Genomic DNA, 12,977 nt, shown 5'->3' with positions numbered 1-12,977 from the left:
CCGAACCCTGGCCGCCAAGACCCGCCTCCCCTCCTTGTTTACTGGCCATCGCGAGCATCCATCCCCAGTGGAGACCTCCCATTGGTGCACGTTGCTGTCAATCAAAGGTGGGCGGGAACGACAGGCGGGACCTCGACCGGGAGCGAAACGCCAGCGGCGCCGCCTTCCCGGCCTCCCCCGAGCCCGACACGGGGAATCTAGAGAAGCCCCGGGGGCCGAGGCCGGTGCGGAGCAGAGGGGTGGAGCGGCGCCGAGCTCCCGGGACTCACCGATGCGCTGTCCCACTGGAGAGCTGAACGGGTTCCCCAGGAGAAAGTCCATCGCCGCGGCTGCCGCTGCCACCGACCCCGGGATCAGCTGACAGCAACCGCCAGCACCGCCGAGCCGTCACGTGACCCGCGGGACGGCCCGCGGGGAGGCGCCGGTGGGGCGGAGCCGGGGCTCTGGACCGCAGCCACGAGGCCCCGCCCCCCGACGCGAGGTCCGGGCGCTCCAGGCTCGCTGCCGGCCCGCCGAGGGCGCGGACGTCACGCGCGGCGGGGGGCGGGGCCTGGGAGCGCGGGCCTCCAGGCCACGCCCAGGCTCTCGCTGAAACCCCTCGGGGGGCGTGGCCTAAAGACCTGCACTGCTGCAAAGTGGGGCTCAGGCCCGGGAAAGGACTGGAATAGGGTTACGCAGAAGCTCCAGCTGAGGTCGTCTCCTTAGCCTTTAGACCTCGGGAGGGAAGGAGGGAGGGACTCTTCCGTGACCACACACCCGCCTGAGGGTGACACTGTCCCTGTCGTGTCCGGGCTCAATCTTGAAGTCAGGTCTCCCTGCTCCAAAGTGAGTTCCTGCTTGCAGTCCTAATTCGCTTGCCTCCAATGAGAGGTAAGGGACTGAGTTTGTTTCCTTAAGACTGAGAGCAATTTAAGTAACTGCGGCCTGCACCCCAGAGGACAGCATGCAGTGTGATTGTGGTACGTGAACCTTGCCTGTGATGCAAACTGCAGGCTCCCATTTTGTCCATACTAGTTAAATCAAGGGCTCTTAAGTCACTTTTAATGTTCGTTTTATTTTTCGAGGTAGGGTCTCGCTCTAGCCCAGGCTGACATGGAATTCACTCTGTATCTCACAGAGCTCCTCCTACTTCTGACTCCCTAGTGCTGGGATTAAAGGCGTGTGCCATCACTCCCGTTTTAAACCACATTTTACTGACAACTTCATACTTACAATAAACCATGATCGTTCCTCTCCCATTCTCTGCTTCACAAATCCACACTCTATCATATACCCTCCCTCTCTCATTCTTTTATTTTGATGTCATCATCTTTTCCTCCTATTATGATGGTCTTGGTGAGGTATGTAGTGTCAAGCACTGAGAGGGTCGTGGGTATCCAGGCCATTTTGTGTCTGGAGGAGCACATTGTCAGGAGTCCTACCCTTCCTCTGGCTCTTACTTCCACAGTGGACCCTGAGCCTTGGAAGGAGTAATAGAGATGTTTCAGCGCTCAGTACTCCTCTGTCACATCTTCTCAGCACTATGGTGCCTTAAGGTCACAGATTCCTTTGAAAACTTGAAGTCATGATCCTTTCTGAAGGAAAAGCCAACCTCAGGGAGTTTCTTGAGCTTCAGAATCACAAGAGTGCACCCAGGTTAAGAATCTCCAAGGTCTTTCCCAGGTTTGTGACTCAGACATCTTCCGTCTTTGGGTTGTGTGCTGTCAGATGACACCCACATGATACCTGACCAGTGGGTTATGGTTTTCTTCACACAGACCACCAAGACATAATGGGCCTCTGTGGGGAGCTTTACTGATCGTGTTTGTGATGTCAGATCTCAAAGGCTAAACTGAGTAAGCACAAATTTGGAAGGATGGGAAATGCGGTGGTTTGATTCAGGTGTCCCCCATAAACTTAGGTGTTCTGAACTCTAGGTTCCCCAGCTGATGGAGGTTTTGGAATTAATGCCTCCTGGAGGCAGTATATTGTTGGGGGTGGGCTTATGGGTATTATAGCCAGTCTCCCTCTGCCAGTGTTTGGCACACTCTCCTGTTCCTGTTGTACACCTGATGTTGGCCAGATCATGTGTCAACCCTCTGCTCATGCCATTGTTTTCCCCTGCCATCATGGAACTTCCCCCTTTGAGCCTAGAAGCCAAAATAAACCTCTTTTTTCCCACAAGCTGCTCTTGGTTGGGTGATTTCTACGAGCAATGCAAATCTGACTGTAATAGGAAACAAAGAAGTAAATCGCTTCTGGGATTAGAAGTTTACTTGTTTCACTGAAACAGTTCCATCACAACTTCCATTGCAGAAGAGGTGGCAGAAAGAATGTAAGAGCCAGAGGAAGGGTAGGATTGCTTTCAATGCATTTGTCCTCACACAAAATGGCCTTGATATTCATGACCTTGCAGTGCCTGAACCTACACAAGACCTTCATAATAGAAGACAAATTGAAGGCAGTGAGTGGAGGTAAGAAAGGGAATTACCATAGTGTTCTGTCTATAATTATGGAAGATGTCAACAAAAAAGTAAAAAAAAAAAAAAAAGTTTACTTAGGGCTGGAGAGATGGCTTAGCGGTTAAGCACTTGCCTGTGAAGCCTAAGGGCCCCGTTTCGAGGCTCGATTCCCCAGGACCCATGTTATCCAGATGCACAAGGGGGTGCATGCATCTGGAGTTTGTTCACAGTGGCTGGAAGCCCTGGCGCGCCCATTCTCTCTCTTTCTACATCTGCCTCTTTCTCTCTGTGTCACTCTCAAATAAATAAATAAAAATCTTAAAAAAAAAAAAAGTTTACTTGTTTGAGCAGCTATGAAGTCTGATATCTTCACAATATAAACCCTACTTCAAATATTTCAACAGTACTTATGAGACAGTAAAAAAAAAAAAGCATCTTTCCCCAGTAATCTAGATGTTCTGTGAAGATACTTTTGTCTAACACTATGAATGTATGCAAATTTATTTTTATATTTTTGGTTTTTCGAGATAGGGTCTCACTCTAGCTCAGGCTGACCTGGAATTCAGTCTGTAGTCTCAGGGTAGCCTTGAACTCATAGTGATCCTCTTACCTCTGCCTCCCAAATGTTGGGATTAAAGGCATAAGCCACCACACCCAGCTGTATGCAAATTTAAAACGAACCAGTCTTCCATTCAGTTATGGCATCTGGATTATGCTGGGTGGATGGATGGACGGGGATGTACATTTAAGATGCTTTTGTGTCAGGTAATTTCCATGTCTTTCTTTCTAACAAGCATACTGCCTGGTTATATGCAGTATTAGTTAGCATAAACTTTTGGATTCTCCATTAGTAACCTTTAACATGCTCATATTAGGTGTCCATTTATGTTAAGTTCTTAAAAGCTTTATTCTTCATAGTAGGAAATCAGAAACAACCTAAATATTCCCAAGCGGAAAGTACAATCATACTGAATGCAAACAGGATACTATGTAGCTTCATACATAAATGAGTTTGTCAGTTTTACCAAAACGGTAGATAGGAATATATATGGCAAACATTTTAAGCGCAGCACAAAGCATTAAAATTATTTTTAAAATGCACTAGTAAGAAGCAAACTTAATTAGCAATGTTTTATTTTTTCCCCTGTAAATGTTTTAGTAATAATAATACCATGCCTTACAACCAAGAGCCTTTAACTGCTGCACCATCTCTCACCCCAATACCGTGCCTAAGGGTAAATAAAGGTAAGAAGTCCCTTGAGATTGATATACTGTAAGACTACTATATCCCTCCTTTAAGCATTTTCAGACAGAAATTGAAATATGTTGCTACCAAACTTAAGACAGTAATAGGGGATGTGGTGGTGTACGCCTTTAATCCCAGCACTCAGGAGGCAGAGGTAGGAGGATTACCATGAATTTGAGGCCAGCCTGAGACTCCATAGTGAATTCCAGGTCAGCCTGGGCTACAGTGAGACCCTATCTCAAAAAAAAAAAAAAAAAAAAAGGAGAGAATGGTATCGACATAGGTACTAGGGAATTGAACTCTTATTGTTAAGCTCTGCAGGCAAGTGCCTTAACCAGTGAACCATCCCTCCAGCTCCCAGAGGTGTTGTGTGGATTGATTTAACAACAACAAAAAATATGGGGCAGGGCATGGTGCCACAAGTCTTTAATCCCAGCACTCGAAGGCAGAGGGATGAGAATCGCTGTGAGTACAAAGCCACCTCAAGATTACACATTGAATTGCAGGTCAGCCTGAGTTTGAGTGAGACACTACTTCAAGAAACCAAGTTAAAGCTGGGCGTGGTGGCGCATGCCTTTAATCCCAGCACTTGGGAGGCAGAGGTAGAGGATTGCTGTTTGAGGCCACCCTGAGACTTCATAGTGAATTCCAGGTCAGCCTGGGGTAGAGTGAGACCCTACCTCGAAAAACAAAACCAAACCAAACCAAAAAAAAAAAAGAAACCAAATTAAAAAAAAAAAATTCTAGCCTGGTGGCACATGCTTTTAATCCCAGCACTTGGGAGGCAGAGGTAGGAGGATTGTCCTAATACTACACAGTGAATTAATTCCAGGTCAGCCTGGACTAGAGTGAGACTCTACTTCACAAATGTGTTTGCAAAGCTAGGTGTGGTGGCGCACGCCTTTAATCCCAGCACTCGGGAGGCAGAAGTAGGAGGATCGCAGAGTTCGAGGCCACCCTGAGATTCCGTAGTGAATTCCAGGTCAGTTTGAGCTAGAGTGAGACCCTACCTTGGAAAACAAACAAAACAAAACAAAATTCTTGAGAAAGAGGCAGAGTGGGTGAGTTTGGCCATGCCAGGGTTTTTCTGCTACTACAAATGGAACTCTAGACGCATGTGTCAGTTAGTGCATCTGGCTTTAGGTGGGTACTGTGGAATGGAACAGGCTGTCAGGCTTTGTAAGCAAGTGCCTTTAATCACTAAGCCATTTCTGCAGCCCATAAATCACCCTTTTTTTTTTTTCTTTGAGGTAGGGTTTTACTCTAGTCCAGGCTGACCTGCAATTCACTGTGGAGTCTCAGGGTGGCCTTGAACTCATGGAGATCCTCCTACTTCTGCCTCCCAAGTGCTGGGATTAAAGAGGTGTGCCACCATGCCTGGCTCAATGTTTTTTTGTTTTTTTCCCTTTTCCCTGGTGTTGGGTTCATACCCAGGACCTTGTGCAGGCTAAACTCGTACTACCACTGAGCTGTAACTTCAACCCCTTTCGGAGATAGGTTTTCCTCAAGTTGGCTTAAACTCAGATCCCTGCTTCTACCCCTGGAGTGCTAGGATTGCAGGAGTGTATCAACTGTTAGCCTTTTAAATACTATCATTTCACTATTTACAACTTTAAAAAAAAACACCTATCTATTTGCATGTGAATGTGCATTCCAGGGTGTCTTGCAGCTGCAAATCTACATCACATGCATGCATACCAGTTTTTGCACTCAGCTTTATGGGTGCTTAGGAATTGAACCTCAGGCCACTAGGCTTTGAAAGCAAATACCTTTAACCACTGAGCCAACTCTCCCTAGGCAATACTTACAACTTTTAACACCTCATATATCCACTGAGGTTTATACCTTAAAATTTCTATATATTCAGTGTTTATCTTATCACTAAACATTCACATTAGGCTGGTTGGCTGTAGGTCTGGAACAGGGAGGCGGCATCACACTACCTTCCAGATGACTTTGGAAGCTCCAGAAAAAGCTTACTCACATCACCGCCTAAATCATGTTGAAACTGCAGGGGCCACACTGTCTTCAGAACAGGATATAGACACACTGTGGGGACCCTTTGTTGGATTAAGCCCACACCACAACACACATTTTCACTTGACAATGAGTGTAGCCACAACTCTCAGATTCTCTGCAATTTGCAAATGATAAGAGAGCCTCTACAACAGAAAAATTATAGAAACAGTAAATGAGAAAAACAACTGATTAGAAACTTGACCTCTATTTCAGGTTGATTTTTTTTTGAAAGAAAAATCATGGTTGAATAGTGTGAAAGATAGGTCTTGTAATTTCATAGCAACTGTGACTAACCTGATTAGGGAAAAGACAGCTGACACTGGGCTACAAATATTAAAAATGCGATCTTTAATAATATAAGTACAAAATCTTATTTCTTTATACAACTGTAATGGGATTTGGATCAAACCACCAGGATTTATTTTAAAAAACAAAAAATAATAATATAAAAGCTGCAAGAAGGCTGAATCGAAAGATTTTCCCCGAATAGTACCAAATACCACAAGGTACAGATTATTATACAAATGTGTACAAAGCTTTAGTACAAATACAACAGGATGAGGTTTCAAAGGAAAGCACATGAAAACGCAGGTCCTCATCAGGATTTCATTACGGTATACAAATGACAATGGAAGTACTGACTGCTTCCTGTACCTTCCATGGCTTCTGGCCTCTCCGGAAAACAGTTTCACACAGGAAACTCCCATGGGTACAAATGAGGCATGGCGCTCGTACATGAAGTCAGGTGAAAATCTCTACTCTTCTTGATTTTAGTTTCCTTCTTTACCTGATTAAATCTTAAAACTGCTCTGAGCTAGGACAGGGATTCAGCAGCAAGAACACCTCTGAGAAGCCCACCCTGCGGCAGCCGGCAGCCCAGTGGGGAGTCGGGGATGCAATAGGATTGAAGCTGGCTGCAGTCCTTAGAGCTTCACGAGATGCCGGTCCACGCAGGCTGGGGGAAGGAAGCATGGCCGCCTCGGCTTGGCTTTGGTGGGGAATCTCACGGCCAATTCAGAAGCAACCCTGCAGTGCTCAGCTATTTTCCTGACTGGAAAGCAGGTCTGGTTCTTAGGGAGTCAGGGTGGCTGGGAGTTGCAACTTCCCCTTTAGTCCGCTTCCTAACATTATTGAAGGCCATGAAGTTTCTTTACACAGAATTAGAATACCAACATCATGATTCCTGTTTAAGTTCCAACACCTTAGAATGTAGATTAGTTTTCAGAAGAGACTAGAAGGAAGAAATGACAAATCTGTATGATCCACATGCTATTGCTGGTGGAGGCTTTTGTTATTAAATTATATATACAGAAATTTACAGGATAAATTAAAATCAAAATTTTAAAGAGTTAAATACACATAATTAAAATATACATTCACACACACGTATAAATAAACCTACAGGAGAACTGAGTACTTTTTTGCAATTCTCTTACATGTGGAATGCAGAACAGCATTTGCCCACCAGGGGAACCAGTGAGACGAATCCAAGAACCTGCTGGACAAAGTTCTGTAACCACCAAGCAGCTAAATAGCAGAACGTGTGAGGATTTGGTGGCCAACTTATGTTGCCAATGAGAGAAACCAGCTCTTGGCTAGACCAAAGGTTCTTGGGCAGCTGAGAATATACACAGGCTCAGCTGGTGGCATTGACAGCTGGTCCTATGCCAAGGTATTTTCCTGCTGCCAGGAATCATGTAACTGAGGCTGCCAGTGGTAGCAATGATTACAACAGAACGTAAGACATGGACACCTGTGTAGTAGGGATTGGAACAAACCCCTGCTTAGTCCTCTCAGCAGCTACCGTGGGAAAGAGCGTATTGCCTCCCAGGTCATGTCAAGTTTGTACTGTGCTCGGCTGGCATCCTCCCATCATCTATATTATATTTCCCATTTAAGACAGGTAAGGCAAATGGTCAGTGATGGGTCTGGAGGTACAACTGAGTTTGGAAAAAAATCACATTTTAGCCATCCATAAGGAGATGCATGTGGCACCCAGAACAAGCCCTCAGCCCCCGAGTTACACTGGTTTTTAAGGCAGATTTATCCACAAAAGAATAAAGAATCACAAGCCCATATTCATGCCAGTTTCCTCTTAGCTAAACCTTTGCCATGTCATAAAATTATTAAAATCAAAGTAGTTACAGTCCTATGTATATACTGTACATTATATATACACATATATATGTATGTATAGATATAAAAATTTAAAACCTATACCCAGAGGCCAGCGAAGGGATCTGGAACAGTCAGTTATATATACACAAACCAGCAAAGAGGGAGAAGAGGTTTCTGTCCCAGGAGTCTTTGCTGTCACAGTCCAGGCATGATGTAAGCAATGTTGTCTAGTGTGTTTGACTGCAAAACAAGGAGAAAGGGTTCAATTGAAGAGCACTTTATTGTGGTTCCTTGTCCACAAGAGCGACAGTCAGGCACCAGTGGTCAGATATGTCAGGAGCATCTCTGCTCACTTTACTCACTCTAAGAACAAAGAAGCAGAAACTTCTACATTGTCGTGTTGCAGCACCTCAAGGGTCCGACAGCTTTCAAAGAACTATTTTGGGGCCAGGGAGATGGCTCCGTGGTTAAAAGTGCTTATCTGCAAAACCTCCTAGCCTGGGGTTTGATTCCCTAGTAGCTATGTAAAGTCAGATGCACGAAGTGGCACATGCATCTGGAGTTCATTTACAGCAGCAAGAGGCTCTGGCATATCCACTTTCTCTTAAGTACAAGTATTTAAAACAAAACAAAACAAAAAGTGAGCTGAGAAGATGGCTCAGTACTTAAAGCACTTGCTTGTAAAGCCTAATGGACTGGGGTTCAATTTTCCAGTAGCAATATAAAACCAAATGCACAAAGTGGCTCATACATGTGGATTCCGTAAGCCATGGCAAGAGGCCTTGGCACACCCATACTGTCTATGCTTGCAAATAAGGGCTGGAGAGATGGCTTAGCAGTTAAGGCACATGCCTCCGAAGCCTAAGGACCCAGATTCAATTACCCAGGTCCCACGTAAGCCAGACGCACAAGGTGGCACATGTGTCTGGAGTTTGTTTGCCGTGGCTGGAGGCCCTGGCATACCCATACTCTCTCTCTCCCTCTCTCTATCTCTAATAAATAAATTAATTTTAAAAAAGAAAATAAAAAGAAAAAGAAAAACCCCAAAGAGTTCTTTTGGAAATGATGTTTCCCAGTGCCATTGAAAGCACAGTACGTATTTGTAACAGTGCCATGTTCTGTGGGACAATGCATGAAGGGAGCGCCATGTACCTTAAAGCCTCAGGAGTCTGGACTTGACAGTGCTCATTAAGGGAGGGTCTCTCAGCCTCCCAAGGACTCTGACCACTGCCCCCCACCAAACAAGAACAACAACAACAACAACAACAACAAAAAAAAAAAACAAAGGAAACTCACCAAGACTTGTTTGGGACAGCCATTCAATTCAGGCAGTTGTGTAGTCAGACATGCCAAGGGGCCAAGAGCGCAGATAATGGAATCCAGAAGCACTGACAAACTGCCAGACACTGCCACCATGCCCTGCACAGAGGAGACCAACTCAAAGCACATTCCTTCAAGCGTGCTCTATCTTCTCGATGATTCCACCTTTTTTTCTTTTGGCTAAACGTGTGTGCTGCCACCATGCCTGGCTTCCCCTGTGGTCTTTAAGGTCCTGTTCCTTTATGTCCTCTTAATATACCTCTTGGTCAGGCATAGTGGCTCATGTTTTTTTTTTCTTTCCTGATTTATTTATTTTTATTTATTTATTTATTTATTTATTTATTTATTTATTTATTTGAGAGTGACAGACAGAGAGAGAAAGACAGATAGAGGGAGAGAGAGGGAATGGGCGCGCCAGGGCTTCCAGCCTCTGCAAACGAACTCCAGATGCGTGCGCCCCCTTGTGCATCTGGCTAACGTGGGACCTCGAACCGGGGTCCTTAGGCTTCACAGGCAAGCGCTTAAAGTGGCTCATGTTTTTAATCCCAGCACTTGGGAAACTGAAGTAGGAAGATTACCATGAGTGTACACAAGGCTAGCCTGGGCTAGAGAAAGACCTTGTCTCCTAAAAGCCAAAAATGCTGGGCATGGTGGTGAACACCTTTAATCCCAGCACTCAAGAGGCAGAGATAGGAGGATCACTGTCAGTTTGAGGGCATCCTGAGACTCCATAGTGAATTCAGGTCAGGTATAGTGGCTCATGCCTGTCATTCTGGACTGTGGAAGCTGAGGCAGAAAGATAACCATGGGCTTGAGAGATGGCTTAGTGGTTAAGGCATTTGCCTGTGAAACCAAAGGACCCAAATTCAATTCCCCAGGACCCACATAAGCCAGATACACAAGGTGGTACATGCATCTGGAGTTCATTTACAATGGCTGAAGCCCTGGTGTGCCCATTTTCTCTCTCTCAAAAAAAAAAAAAAAAAACAAAAAAAAAATATTAAAAAGAAAAGAAAACCATGAGTGAGACCCTGCCTGAAAACAAACAACTTCCTCTCCTGAAGAAAGAATGTAAGACCCTAAGGAAGGGCAGGACTCTGTACAACGTGCTCCTCTAGACACGAAATGGCCTGGATATCCATGACCTCAAAGTGCCTGACACTACCTACACAAGACCACCATAAGAGGAGGAAAAGACCATGACATCAAAGTAAAAGAGAGACTGATTGAGATGGGGAGGGGATACGATGGAGAATGGAATTTCAAAGAGGAAGGGCGGGGGGGGGGGGGAAGAAGGTTATTACAATGGGATACTTTTTATAATCATGGAAAATGTTAATAAAAACTGAGAAAAAAAAAAGGAAAAATTGCTGGATTAACTTTAAATAGTCGCCCCAGCTACACTGGGTTGCCATTGTAATATCTCCTGTCTGCTGGCCTCTCTTCACTCATGAGTTGGGGGACCTTCTGAGAGAGAACCCAGTGGACATTCTAGTCACTTTGTCCTGCTGAAAACCTCTTGTTGCAGAACGGCAAACTACAAACACTACAGTGTCCACTGAAGGTGCTCTGCCTGGCTTTCTACCACCGCACGCTGTGTGCCCGAAGTACCCCATTTGCTTTGCTCCTCCTCTGTTTCAGCATCTTGGCAGCTGCTCTTTCAATAAAATCTTCTATGAAACCCCAATACATGTAACAGTCCCCACCCATGTTTATGCAAGTAACCTTAATGAAACTTGAGGGGCCACTCACCCCCAAAAACAACATGACAGTAGGAGTGGGAAGAAGAGGGTCACCAGATGGCTCAGCAGTTAAGGCACTTAAGAAGGTGGCAGATATGTGTATGTGTGCGTGCGCTTGCGTGTATGTGTGTGAATATTATCAAAATTCATTATGTACGTGTATAAAAATTGTCAAAAAAATCCAATCTGGCTCAAGTGGGGGTGGGAGGCCCAGAAGCCTAGTAGGCCTCCTCTTACCCTCTGAGGGTGAGACACAGATGTCCCTGTTTTGTTTGAAATGTCTCCCCCTCAACTTATGGGCTTCCCTTTCACAAGACCTTTCTGACTCAATTCCATCAATGACACTGTTCCCTCCCTTTCCCCTTCTTATACTTTGAGACAGAGATTCATGTTGTGGTACATGCTGATTTCTAACTTTCAGCAATCCTGCCTCAGTCTCCTGGTCCTGGGACCACAGCTATGTGCTGCCATGCCCAAGGGACACTGGTTTTTGAGTCTTCAAACTGCTCGGTGAGCACAGAAAGCAGGACGAGGGCTGGCGGGCCAGCTGGACGGGGCTCTACTTCTCAGGCTGACAGTGCACACCTTGTCAATTAACTTCATGTGGCTTCAGACATTCAATCTTTTTTTTTTTTAAACAACACAACTAAATTTTTATTTATTTGCAAGCAGAGAGAGAGAAAGAGACAGCCAGAGAGAGAGTGAGAGAGAAAGTGAGAGGGAGGGAGAGAATGGGCACATTAGGGCCTGTAGCCACTGCAAATGAACTCCAGATGCATGTGCCCCTTGTGCATCTGGCTTATGTGGGACCTGGGTCCTTCGGCTTTGCAGGCAAATGTCTTAACTGCTAAGCCATCTCTCCAGTCCCAGACATTCAATCTTAATCATTATTCCTTAATTTCAGGTGACATATATATGAACTTTAGCTTTTATAGTTATACAGCCATTATGGCACTATAAATATCACCCCCCCCCATCCAAACATCATCCTTGTGATGTAAAGAATATCATAAAAGTGAAGGGTGGGTGTGGTGGTGCACTCCTTTAATCCTAGCACTCAGGAGGCACAGGTAGAAGGATTGCTGTGAGTTCAAGGCCACCCTGAGACTACATAGTGAATTCCAAGTCAGCCCAGACTAGAGTGAGACCCTACCTTGGAAAACCAAAACCAAAGCAAACAAACAAAAAGAATATTGTAAAAGTGGATACATTTATTTAAATAAAGTGCTACAAGGACATTACAAGTGGCACAAGGAAAGTACAAACAGCAAGGCTATATGCAGGTGATTATACTCTGGGGAGCAGTGAACAAGAGGGAATGGCACACAGCTGCTTCTGGATACAGGGTTTCTTTTGGGGGTCATGGAAATGGTCTGCACTCTAACAGTGAATTTTATGGATATGAATTAAATCTCGAGGTTCTTGCAGAAGAAAGCACTGTAGAACCTGCCAAGCTCTTTCTCTTTCCTGGTTACAGGAGTGACCCCTGATCTGTCATTGCCCTTGCCATGCTTTCAGTTACTCTTTGTTGTTGGTGGGTTTTTCTCCCTTTGGTTTTTGAGGTAGGGTCTCACTCAGGCCCAGGCTGACCTGGAATTCAGGGTGGCCTCAAACTCACGGCGATCCTCCTACCTCTGCCTCCCAAGTGCTGGGATCCAAGGAGTGTGCGATCATGCCTGGCTGTCCAAGTTCTTTCAAGATCTACTGAATTTTTAGACATTTGCCAAAGAACTCAGGCATAGATTCATCTCTTGCAGTGTTTGGTATTTTGCTGAATAGTAATTTAGTTTCCACATAAAAACAAGTGACTAGCTTTACATTCCTACCCAGAGTGCTTAGCTTAAAAGTTGTTTAAATGATTTCTTTGCTGGACTATCTTACTAGAACTGAGCATTGAAGCACTCCATTACTGAGTTATAAAGACAGTATAGGCAGAAACTGAATATTGGACACACATGGCCACAACAGATTGGGTGCTCACAGCATGATGAGACTTTTGAATAAGCTTAGGAGAACAAAGACCTCCCTTGGGCAGAACGCTGTATAATTTAGAGTAACACTGTATAGTGCACAGTAACAGGGCTTCAGAAC

At 45.1% G+C, this 12,977-nt stretch overlaps 2 protein-coding genes across 6 annotated transcripts in view; both read right to left on the bottom strand.

Moving 5' to 3' along the window:
* Tom1 (target of myb1 membrane trafficking protein) overlaps positions 1-402 on the bottom strand; it is a 39,213-nt gene extending 38,811 nt beyond the window's left edge. Inside the window, exon 1 of the mRNA XM_004650256.3 lies at positions 270-402. Coding sequence (XP_004650313.2) covers positions 270-321 — 52 coding nt within the window. The 5' untranslated portion in view covers positions 322-402. The remainder of the gene's footprint in view (positions 1-269) is intronic.
* A 5,629-nt stretch (positions 403-6,031) lies between these two features.
* Positions 6,032-12,977, bottom strand: part of Hmgxb4 (HMG-box containing 4) — a 28,811-nt gene continuing 21,865 nt past the window's right edge. For 4 of the 5 annotated variants that reach the window (XM_045153046.1, XM_045153047.1, XM_045153048.1 and 1 more), the window contains 2 exons: positions 9,121-9,243; positions 6,032-8,064 (listed from right to left, as the gene is read on the bottom strand). In XM_045153046.1, the coding sequence (XP_045008981.1) occupies positions 8,020-8,064; positions 9,121-9,243 (168 nt within the window). In that variant the 3' untranslated portion in view covers positions 6,032-8,019. The remainder of the gene's footprint in view (positions 8,065-9,120; positions 9,244-12,977) is intronic. The other variant, XR_006637754.1, reaches the window with a different exon arrangement.

The sequence above is a fragment of the Jaculus jaculus genome, chromosome 6 (genome assembly GCF_020740685.1).
Source record: "Jaculus jaculus isolate mJacJac1 chromosome 6, mJacJac1.mat.Y.cur, whole genome shotgun sequence".
NCBI classification, from domain to species: Eukaryota; Metazoa; Chordata; class Mammalia; order Rodentia; family Dipodidae; genus Jaculus; species Jaculus jaculus.
The sequence above is the reverse complement of the archived record's forward strand: the minus strand, read 5'-3'. Positions and strand labels throughout refer to the sequence as shown.